This window comes from Camelina sativa, chromosome 17, assembly GCF_030686135.1.
Source record: "Camelina sativa cultivar CO46 ecotype springtype chromosome 17, ASM3068613v1".
Taxonomy (NCBI): Eukaryota; Viridiplantae; Streptophyta; class Magnoliopsida; order Brassicales; family Brassicaceae; genus Camelina; species Camelina sativa.
The window spans coordinates 34,367,575-34,378,896 of NC_141896.1; the positions used below are offsets into that span (position 1 = coordinate 34,367,575).

The 11,322-nt window shown below is 35.3% G+C and overlaps 2 protein-coding genes across 5 annotated transcripts; both read right to left on the reverse strand.

Moving 5' to 3' along the window:
* Nucleotides 1-417: 417 nt before the first annotated feature.
* Nucleotides 418-2,494, reverse strand: LOC104758208 (NADH dehydrogenase [ubiquinone] 1 beta subcomplex subunit 10-A). 2 transcript variants are annotated; one of them, XM_010481040.3, is made up of 3 exons: nt 1,907-2,494; nt 1,591-1,649; nt 418-653 (listed from the first exon to the last, which is right to left on the reverse strand). In XM_010481040.3, the coding sequence occupies exons 1-2, from the start codon at nt 2,325-2,327 to the stop codon at nt 1,615-1,617; spliced, it is 456 nt and encodes a 151-aa protein (XP_010479342.2). In that variant the 5' UTR covers nt 2,328-2,494; the 3' UTR covers nt 418-653; nt 1,591-1,614. The 2 variants fall into 2 exon arrangements, with proteins under 2 accessions (XP_010479342.2, XP_010479341.2); XM_010481039.3 differs by having other exon boundaries at nt 1,586-1,649.
* Nucleotides 2,495-2,553: 59 nt separating this feature from the next.
* On the reverse strand, nt 2,554-9,450 carry LOC104758209 (conserved oligomeric Golgi complex subunit 3-like). 3 transcript variants are annotated; one of them, XR_015586153.1, is made up of 26 exons: nt 9,189-9,445; nt 9,005-9,088; nt 8,800-8,910; nt 8,664-8,708; nt 8,506-8,580; nt 8,311-8,406; nt 8,060-8,137; nt 7,715-7,800; nt 7,532-7,598; nt 7,294-7,356; nt 7,012-7,113; nt 6,719-6,823; nt 6,537-6,629; nt 6,145-6,233; nt 5,656-5,875; nt 5,278-5,370; nt 5,088-5,204; nt 4,952-4,984; nt 4,641-4,727; nt 4,502-4,564; nt 4,241-4,357; nt 3,841-3,933; nt 3,488-3,613; nt 3,044-3,144; nt 2,659-2,894; nt 2,554-2,591 (listed from the first exon to the last, which is right to left on the reverse strand). XR_015586153.1 is itself a non-coding variant. In XM_010481042.3 (25 exons), exons 1-25 carry the CDS (start codon nt 9,273-9,275, stop codon nt 2,765-2,767), a joined length of 2,361 nt encoding a protein of 786 aa, XP_010479344.2. In that variant the 5' UTR covers nt 9,276-9,450; the 3' UTR covers nt 2,554-2,764. The 3 variants fall into 3 exon arrangements, 2 of the variants coding, with proteins under 2 accessions (XP_010479344.2, XP_010479346.2); XM_010481042.3 differs by having other exon boundaries at nt 2,554-2,894; nt 9,189-9,450; XM_010481044.3 differs by having other exon boundaries at nt 2,554-2,894; nt 8,800-8,924; nt 9,189-9,429.
* Between the last annotated feature and the right edge of the window lie 1,872 nt (nt 9,451-11,322).

The window sequence follows — 11,322 nt, forward strand, 5'->3', positions numbered from 1 at the left end:
TGTACTGATGATCTGGCCTCATGCACCGAAGTTGATCCAAATCTTTGCGATCGTATTGGTCAGACTTGGATTATGTTTTTGGGTCTTTTATGGGTTTTTTTCTTTCTTACCCATTCTCTAAGTTTTATCTTTTTGTTTGTTTGTCTTTTGTTTTCTGACTCAGTTTGTCTGTGGTCCTTACCTGTCTTTATCACCATTTAACATATGATACCAAACTCCACAAAAGTTTGAACTACTAAGAGATTAATAATAATCTCTATTAGCAATCCATTATAGACAATACTAAGATGTTTTGTAGATAACTAATCCTACAGTTCTCAAATGAAGGGAGACTATGGAGTTATTATTACAATTACTCTTTTCGTTTGTTTCATCAGACAATGTGTAAATAAAATATAAGAAAGCGGCTACAATCACTTGGTAAAAGGTACTTGAGAGTTTCATTATTTGGAGTAAACAGGGAATCAATGTACAACAAGGAAGCAAAAATAATTTGATAACAACCTGAGGTTTAACTAATTGGAAGTGAATAGTCCAATTAGTAAATATGTTTAACGAAAACAAAAAGCACAAATCAAGCAACAATTTTTCATGGACTCATTAACTTGCGACATAGACTCCATTTACGTCCGATAATCAAAGCTTTCACTCACCTGTGTCATTGGAGCAAGAAGATACCTTTAAAATCTTTAAAACCAAAACAACCAAATAAAATTATCAATCTATATTAGCCACAATCCTAGTAGAACATTATTAGACGTTCTCATCAATCAACACCTAGATGCTCGTCTAAAACATGTCTCATCTCTTTAATCGTCAATGAAAATCCATGACTAGGCTAAGCTCTATTGCAGCGTAAAGATACAGCACCATTGCAAATAGAATGGCATCCAAAATCAACCATATCTCCCCTAATGTCCCAAAAACTGAGTACCAATTCATTTCTAAGGGCATCTCCAACCCCACTCTATTTTAGAGTAAAAACTCTATTATAGAGCAACATTTGCTCCAACCCTACTCTATATTTTCCTCTAAAATAGAGAAAATGATAGGATTGCTCTATATATAGAGTAACTCTATTCTCATCTCTATTTTTTTACACTACCTCTATTTTCAACTCTAAAATAGAGTAATACATTGGAGGAAAACAATGCTCTATTTTAGAGTTACTCTATTTTAGAAAAAAAAATAGAGATATACATTGGAGATGGTCTAAACAGTCCAAAAACATGTCCTATCTCTTAAATCACCAGTGATATAATCCATGCCTAACTTTTACCGTGACTGCAAGCAAATTGATGATATCAACAATCACCAATGCGTCCATATTCGCCACAAAACTGAGTCACTCTAAGACCTCATCAATTCATATATATACAACTATTCCAAAGTCCATGTTCTAGTTTTCTCCCAACAGAAAATACTACAACCCGGTTTCAGTTAATAGTAAAATACTCCACACAAGAAATGCTAAAAAATGTCTAATCTTTCTTCTTCTTCCACTTCCAGATTATTAACAAGTAAAGCACTGATCAAGTTCTTGCAAGCAAATACACACTATTTAACTCAAACACCAGCTACTTACCTTACCTAAGATCAATCAGGCTGACAACATTATTCAGCTTCTTCAACATCTACTGGCTTGGGACCTGGTTTCACAAAAACAAATATAACCAAAAAAAAAATAGTTCAATACATACACCTAACCAAAGAATTAGGTACTACCGTACTACTAGAGAGTCTGAGACCAATTCTACAACAAATTCAAATCCCATATAAAGTGAATCAATTGAGCCACATTTGATTTCATCATACAAGACAGTAAGAGTAACTTAGTTCAAATTTCAAAGATTAAGCAAAAAAAAAAAGCCCTAAGAAACTCGATAAAGCATTTAAACAAGCTCACCGTGAAGAGAGATAGGACGGTGGTCTTTGCCCCAACCGACGCCTCGAGTGGCGTCGAGATACTGCTGAACGAGATGGCGACACTTCTGGTAGTGATTAACGCCTTCGACGCGGTAACACCATTTGACCTTCTCACGCAAGATCTTAGCCTTCTCGATATGGATCCACTTCTCACGAACAATGTGTTCTCTCATCTCAACCATCGCAACCGGATCCTTGTACGGATTCTCCGGATCGAATCCATCCGGCGCCGACTCTTCGAACTCCGGCAATCCCTTCTTCCTTCCCATCTGAATTTTGATTTCTGAGATTGTTTTTCTTTCCTCATCTTTTTTCTTCAGGTAATGTTTTGTTGTTATATTGGGCTTGAAATTCTCTTTAGTAGGTCTCAACTCGGCCCAGATAAAGCTTGGATAGGGCATAAAGTAAGTATCCTGACATTGCTAACTAAATCATGAATGTTATGAATGTCGAGTTCTTGACCAAAAAAATTAGAAAATAATCAGTAACAAGTCATTTTACAAACAACATTCTGATTTAGCATCAGATCAGATTGTTTATTAAAAAAATTATTAAGGTCGAAGACTGTTTTCCCGCGTTTATATATTGAGAAAGAAGATGTAATATCAAGTTTTAGAGTGTGGACTATTAATGGAAAAACCACTCCATTATTAAAAAGTTTACTTCTAATTTGGCACATGAGACTATCATCATACCATGCTAATATAAACACCATGTTAATACAAAGCGAACTCTTGTAAAGTAGCTAACAAAGAAGTCTAAAAATCTTTAAATAAAAATCCGAGGAAGTAAAGAGTAAAGACATCAAAAACATGGGTATTTCCATTGAGCCATGACTTTAAAGGAAATTATCGAGTTGGGTTTGCAAATCCTGAATGGATATCATACTGATACTGGCTTGTTCGTCTGCTGTGTACTCAGCTTTGAGCAAGGACTCCACTTGGGTATGAGCTTCCACTATATTTGACCTGAATACAAAACATATGCAACATAGATCATGCATTTTTCGTATTCAAATTAGCAAGAGATTTGGATGCTACGAAGGGATTAGGAACGTAACACAGATATGCAAACCAGCCAAAGATATGGTTGATAAAATTCCGAGAAATGGACTTACTTGATTGGCTTGAAAAGAATGGTCCTTGTTGATGGGTTTTGCAAATAGAGTTTCATTTTTGCTAATATCGGAAGCAACTCTTGCTGTATTGCAGCATATACCTGGTTAAATGCCAATGCAGCATATGAGAGATTTGCTTTTGCATTCTGAGTTATTAAGGTAATAAAAACTTAAACATGCAAAAAGCCATTGCGGGTTGGTTATATATTACCTACGCTGATTCTCTATTTTTATATCGGTTCAAACAATAAGAAAATTACCTAAGGAACCACAACGTGTTCAAGGTATTATACTATCATTTGCATCTATATTCGTTGGTACTTAGAGGCTTACACTGCCTATGAACAGAGTTTTCAGTATCATGGCTTAGAAACGGAAGGTGCATCCTTCAGAGCTTATTAAAAGGGAGCAATAAATGACTGCCATCTCTAGACTATCTCATACCTTTTGAACAAGTTCAGCCACCTTATCCGGTGTAGCGAAAGCTTGTTCCTTCAACGGCTTAGCCATGACAGAATCAACTTTTTGATTCTGAGTTCCAGTGGAAAGAGCAACTTTTATGGCTGTGACCTGCATATACAATTATACAATGTATAAAGAAAACAAAACTATTATGCTAGTCCATTAGGAGAGGAAACTCTTTAGACAAACAGATCATCTTCTTATTATCGGTGCATTGTATTTAATAACAAACAGTGCTAAAGATACTGAGTTAAACCTTTTCGAGGACACATCTAGAGTCTTAAGGAAACTTTGTAAAAACATGTTTCCCAGAATAAAGGAAAGGAGAAACCAACCTTGGTCACAAATGAAAGCATAGGATCCACAACTAGCTTAGTGACTGACATGATGAACTCCTCACAAGTTGTCTTAAGACATTTTTCCAGTTCCTGCGAAAATAAAGGTCTACGCATCAGTCCCTATCATAACAAGTAATGCAAGGACCCAGGCATAGAATGAGACGTCCAGGCAAGCAAGATACAACCAACAAAGTAACAAAAAAAACTTGCCATATCTCTTGAGAACTGTCTTAGCAGAAATATAACCCAGACTTTATAATTAATTTTTTTTTTTTTGTACATGAGTCATGCAGAAAGATGCTCAAGGTAAAATGAGATCAACACATCTGAATGAAAAACTTATGTAATCATTTAGAACATATGCAATTGATTGTGGATGGAAGAGAAAATCACCAACCTTCTTGGCATCTATTTGACTTTCCAAAACTCGAGGTGACAGGGTCCTTGCTAGGGAGGTTGACCTAGACCAGTCAAAAAGTGACGCTTGACCTCTAAGTATCCTTCTCAAGTGTTCCTAACCACATTTTTGAAATGAATAATCAGAGAAAGTTAGCAAATTCATCAGCAAAGAATGAAACGTGCACCAAAATAATGACCTCTCAAAGGCGAGAAAGAAAGGGTTATTATACAAATTAGACTTGAATGTCGAAGAACTAACCAGTAAATGAGAGAAATCAAGCTCTTTGTGGGTGACTGAAAATTCAATGTCAAAAGGCGCAATCTGGAAACAAACAATACTTCATTGACTTAATACTTAATAGCAAAAGAAGCAAACAAAAGATAGATTTAGCCCTAACCTGTTCTCTCAAGATAAGAAGATGCTTGATAAGGAAAAGCTGGCCATCCATTGTAGCTGATCGCTTAATGATAAGCTTGCTGGCTTTCTGTTGCATATTTGACAAAATGTGGACATCACAACTATTGAAAACGTGGAGCAGATGTAAAAGTTTGGTACTTAGAATCAACCAAAAAACAACTACAAATTTTTTTAACAAGAATATGGCACATCTTCGTGTAATTTAAAATTGATAATGTCATTGAAAATAAGGAAAACTGAATAAGGAACAAATATCAAGGCGGGGAAAATCTGGTTGTTTAGCTTGCTTACTTGAATTGACAGAGAGCAAACTTCTACAGCTTCCTGTGGAACAGAAGATATGGTTTATTAGCCAAGTTTGCCTAAACATGAATTGGTGTGTTTTCTTTGACAGAATGAGAAGCAATAAAGTTACTTATAGTCGTGCCTGAGCTAATCCAGTGAAGACTGCAGGCTCCAAGCATCGATATAATTTAGATAGACAGGAGAGCGTCTTTTCCAAAGGTGGATACCAAGTCTTAAATACATCAGCGTTTTCATCATCCTGCATCCTAGAATATAAGTATACAGCTAAAGATTACCAAACCCATAGGAATAATTTGAGAATTTCGTTTTACCCCTAGATTAGTTTCAGATGTTGTATTAAGAGAAGATCCCTCCAGCTTTGCAGGATAATCCAGATCTTCGTCAGAGGGAATATAATTTGCGATCTACAGAAGTAAGAAGTGGATTCAATCAGAGCAGCTCAAGAAAAGCAAAGTCTTCTATTACGAAAACGGATAACACAGCCGCAACGGTAGCAAATTTTCTCCATTTAAAGGTCTTTCAGTATCACAGTTATAACAGTTTCATCTTATCAATAGTAGGGTGACTCGTCTTAGTGATGATAGCATACAAAGTTCACTGTTTCTACATAATCGCTAATGAGAAGACCACAAATATGGAAATGAAGGCCAAGGTAAAGAACTTGTAGGAAAACTATCCCAATGCTGTACCTCATCTCGAATATATGTTCTGGCACGGAAAGTCAACCTCTCATTGACATCGGCCAAAATTCTTTGTAATGTAGGCCGCAGTCCAGCAAGGGGTTCACTCTGTCTAGCTGACTGCTCCCCCAAGACTTCAACTTTAAGGATATGAATGAGCTCACAAAGAAGATCGATATTTGCTTCGTGAATCAGTTTTGGGCGTAAAATGTCATACAAGTATGTGGACCTGTTCGGGGACAAGCAAATATGATAAACTGAATGCACTAAAATAAGATATAACAAACGAAAACAGTTAACAATATGGTGTAAGAGAACGAGAAGTCGAATAAACGTGGCTTCTTAATTACTAAGTTAAAAATATTAGATGCTTATGGCTCGAAATAATTCAGTTGGTATCAGCTGTTTGTATCTCAGTATAAAAGGCACCAAAGTTCATTTTAGGTTTAAATTGAACAGAAACAGTGATGGTGAAAGCACGGCACCATATAAACTTACAAAGGATCCACCAAAGGTGCCAGACTTGAAACTTCTTCTGATGATGCTGGAAAGAAATGAGTAAACAGTTGATGCTCCATATGACAAACCTGAAATTCATAATGGAGGTTAAGAAGTGTGGTGCACTAATTTCATATTTTGCAAAACCAAGTTTATCAACGACCTCTAAAATCCTCAGTTGCTAAAGCTAAATAATCCAGCCGTTCTCTCTCTCAAACAGACCTTCGTCTGACCTTTGAGATCGCACAGATTAACAGCTATATAAACATTCTCAATTTTCTTATATGTTTCTATTTCTCATGATGATACGACCCTTTTCTACTAAACTGGTACAGCTCCTAGTGAATAAAACAAGGTATTCATCCCTTAACTTTCCTTCATAATTCATATACCTGCATCAGATATGCACAACCCGATCTAGTCAAAGATGGCAGTGCTTCTTTCTTGGAGAAATCAGATACCCGTTGGTGAACTATGCCTTTGACCTGATAATGCGAAATGAAGAGTAAACAGTCAATTCTATTTACTAGCAGACATACACTAAACCATATTGAATTCCAGAAAATGAACTCACAAGCGCGAGCCGTTGTTCACAGTATAGTCTGTGGCATTCTGCAAGGACTTGAACATATTCCTTTCTTGCTGACCTACTTTCGATTTCCTCCAATACAGGTTTAAGCTGGACAAATAGTTTTTTCGACGTTCAATGTCAAAAGAAAGAAAATACAGCCAAGTCATAATGTCGAGACTAAACTAGCAAATTGACTCTGAATGATGCTACAAAAGCTATTTCTCATTGTTCTCTTATCTAATATTCTGACCCTAGTATTTCTGCACTGACATTTAAAGAAAGCCAAAAGGTATCACCTCACTTGCAGCAGCCTTGAAGCGAACATATATAATAGATGCCTCGACACCCTCTGAGACAGATGTTTTGTTTCCATCTGGCCCACGAAATGATGCTTGAACCTGAAAACAGACATGATGTATGTCTTAAGTTAAGTACGCATAACTACATAATTCACTCTACCTGCATAGATTACATGCATGATATGCAATATATATATATGAAAGTACATAGTCACAAGAACTATAGACATGTTGTGTCTAAGCTGTGCAAGAATAGAGACATATTACAAAGAAAATTACCTGGGAAGCAGCAGTTTTGAGCACTGCAAGAATATAAGTTCGTATCAAGCCCAAGGCCCGTGACTGTAAAAATTGTATATGTTAGTCTTCTCTAGAACAAATTAGAAGGTACTTATCTCCCGTATAATTCTGGAAACAGTGTATGAATCTGTGGATGCGAAGAATGGTAAATCCACACCTCTCTCTGTGAGTTAGAAAGGGGGAAAGAGAGAGAGAAAGGGAAGGCCCTTCATAGTACCTGGAGCTGACGAAATTTGAGCAAATAAACACTCGACTCTGCGTATTGAGGATTATCTTCGATGTACCTACAGAGTTCGAGACATTATAATTAGTTCAAGGGAGAAGAAAAGCTTCGGTGCGACATTCTTCTAGAAACCAGGTAGTGAAAGTAAAAATATTAAATGCAACATCATTTACTCACGATATGCATTCATCAAGCCTTTTCAATAGTGGGAGAAAGTTTGAATTTGATACATTCATATTTGGAGAATAAAAATTGGAGGATATCTGCGGAAAAAAAAAAGAAAGAGGAAGGAGATATTAGAGCATTTTAAGACCTTGCTGAGGTACTTCCTCTTAAATTTACAGCCAGGATTCAGTAGGCAACATACACTATGAACTGAAGTACCCCAGGTAAGCCAAAACTAAAAAATACATAATGATAATGACTAATGAGCAAGACAAGAGGACGACCTCATTCAACTACACACTGATACATTGACATGTGGCAAAAAAATATGTTGGTAGGCCAGAATTTTAATCTTACATTCTCCAATTCATCAAAATAGTTGAGCTTACTCCTTAGAGCTTCTGCAAATTCCATCAATTTCTGTTTCTCCATTAACTAGAAAAGGTGAAAGAAAGTGAAAATTAGCTCAGGCAAGCAAACTACAACAGTCAAATAGAAAGTCAGTTTTCGTTGTCATTTCGATATTAAATATCGCACGTAGGACGGGAAAACGTGCAAGAGGCAAGAGGTAATCATCTGACTGCATAAAAAGACAGAGAAAACAATACCAGCCGGTCACATGCATCATGAAGAGTCTTAGTCTTCGTTGTTACTCCTTGATGTTGAAGCTGCAGTTCATTAAATAGGTCAAGCGTCTCATCAACCTGCACAGGAGAAATCATAAGGTCAATAATGAAGCAGATGTCTTACAATTTACTGGCAAAGCAAGACCAGAGGAATGCGCTCAGTTAATGGAAACCTGCCTGGTGAAGTATATCATCACACGTCTGGATGCGCTCAGTTAAAGTATTGACATAGTGCCGATACTTTTCCTCTGTCTATGTCAGAACAAATCATTTAGACACATTTCCAAGTAATGTTCCCTAACTTTGAACCTACTTACAAAACGAACATCACTAACCTCAGACTTCATCGCTGATTCAAGATCAGTAAACCATTTGTAGAACTGTAACAAAAACAAAATACGTCAAAAGGAAGATGCAAGAAAAGACAAATGCAACTCCTATAGTACAGCATAAGAACTTTTATCAAATCACCTGATTTGTATTAACCAAAACAGCTTCAATTGCACCAGAATCCTCCAAATTTGTGTCCTCTACTGAGACAGACAAGCCATTCTCTGGCCTGTGAATTGCATGCTCATGTACCTACAACCATGGAACTAACAACTGACATCAAAACCTAAACAATAATTTGGAAAACATTCTCAAAAACATGGAGAAATGAAAACACCAGACTCACAAGATTGGCAGGAAATGGCCGGTCAGCTACAGCGTGTGATAAAGAAACTATAGCTGCTTGTTGTTGCTCAGTCAAAGGAGCGCTCTGCAATTGGAAGTAAGTTAACCACATTACAACATTATATGAGGAAGAAAAAGAGGCCAGGCCACAGTGAATCCATATCCAGATTGTGCGATTGATTTACCTGTTCCCAAGTGGAAGCGAAATTGTAGCCTTTGGAGATGGCTCCAGATTTGGGGAGGCTCGAAGACGAAGCCGCCTTAGTTGCCATTATCTATGGCGGACTGGAGAAAAATCTGAATCTCAGCTTTCATTTGGAAGAGGAAGACGATGATCCCGACTGTAAGCTTTACTCTTCCAACAAAAACGCCTAAGCGAAACGCTTTTTCCGCGTTAGCGTTAGCAACAAACGCGAAACGCTGTACGAGTCTACTTCTGTATATCTCATTATTTATTTATTTTTATTTTAAATTAATATCACATTATTGTGTTCGAGTTTTTTTTTGAAACTTTTGTTGTTGTTTCTCCTTAAACTAAACAATTAACCATATTTTAATCAATTTTTATACTTTGAAAAATAATATTGATTCGTAAGTAAATATTGCCGGTTTACAACAGAAACTTAGATGAAAAATTATCTCCTTTTTAATAAATGAGAAGTACACAACATAGTTTTTGTAGACTTTATATTTTTAATAAATGGTTATAAATGATTACAAATAGGTTATAGATAGGTTATAGATTAATCCATATATTAATATGAATGGTTACACCTAAATATTTGGGATATTATAAACTGATAATTGATATATTAATGGTAACAAATAAAATAATAGATATTCAAAACTGTATTTTTGGAAGATTTTAGTCATATATCACGTTGTTTCCAAAGATCTTTAAACACAATATTACAAATTTATTTTCCACAGATTTTATCGATAGACCACAACGTTAACCAAAGATAGATTACGAAATTGATAGATTGATTGGTTACAAGTTAAATATTGGGTTAAAAGATAGATTATGAAATAAAATTTAACCAGTGTTATAGCACGGGTACTTATCTAGAATCATTAACAATATAAAACTTACAAAATAGATATTTTTAAGCCTTCATATTTAGCATGTGATTTTATTGCATAATGTTTTATCCAAAAAAACTTTTAAAAACAATAACATAAATTATATTTTATATAAAAAATATAATATAAATAAAATGAATTTCAACTCGTGCTCTAGCATGGGTTTTAATCTAGTACTTGTATATGAGCTTAACAAAAAAGAGGTTTTGGAAAAATTCTTTGACCAAAAAAAAAGAAAGAAGAGGTAATTACACTTAAAATATCAAAAAGGTTGATAGTGTGGGTAATTAACTTAGAAAATGGTTGACATTACTAGGCAAGATAGATTAATGCTCAAAAGAGCTTAACATAGAGATCAAAACTGAAAATTATAATAATATAATTTATTAAAGATATTTAAATTCAATTTTAGATTTTATCAAAGTACAAACATAAATTGATACGAATTACAATTTATTCTCATAATATATAGAGGAATTCCTAATAATATCAAACTTTAATGTTTCCAAAAAGACAACTAATTTGTTTATTTCTCCAAGAATACCATAAAATTATTATTTTTCCAAAAAATAGCACAAACACAAAATAATTTTTAAGGGTGTGGATTTTTTTTTTTACCTTTTTAACTCAAAAGGTGAAATTTCCATAAATGGTTGCACAATTAAAAAAGTTGAAGAGGTTGAAAAAAATATTCAACCAATTTACACCATGTGAGTTGAAAATGTTGAAAAACTATTATGAGATTACAAATAGTTTGTGCAAATGGTTGCACTTGTTCAACTTATAAAGAAAAAAATGAACAAATTATAAAGGAAAATTGTTCAACTTGTTCAATCACATTTTTGTAATCATTCAACGTAAGGCTACAAATGGTTGCACTTGCATTTTACAGGCCCACTTAGCTGGATTTAGAATGGGGTTCCCCGGTTTAGTTAATCTTCAAAATTATTCGGTTTATTTTTGGTTTAGGTAGGTATGTTGTGGGTGCTAATTCCCGCATCAACAGATTCTGTTGGATCGGGTTCATGGCTCCATTTTGTTATTGGTTCTGCTGGATTGGCTTGCCAGATCCATTTTGATATTGAATCTGCTGGATCGGGTTCACGACTCCATTTTGATATTGATTCTGCTGGATCAGGGTTCACGGCTGGATCATTCATAACTTACTGTGATATGTCTTTGTTGACATCGTTCGAACCTTGGAGAGATGCAGCTGCTCCATACTCAGTGGACCAA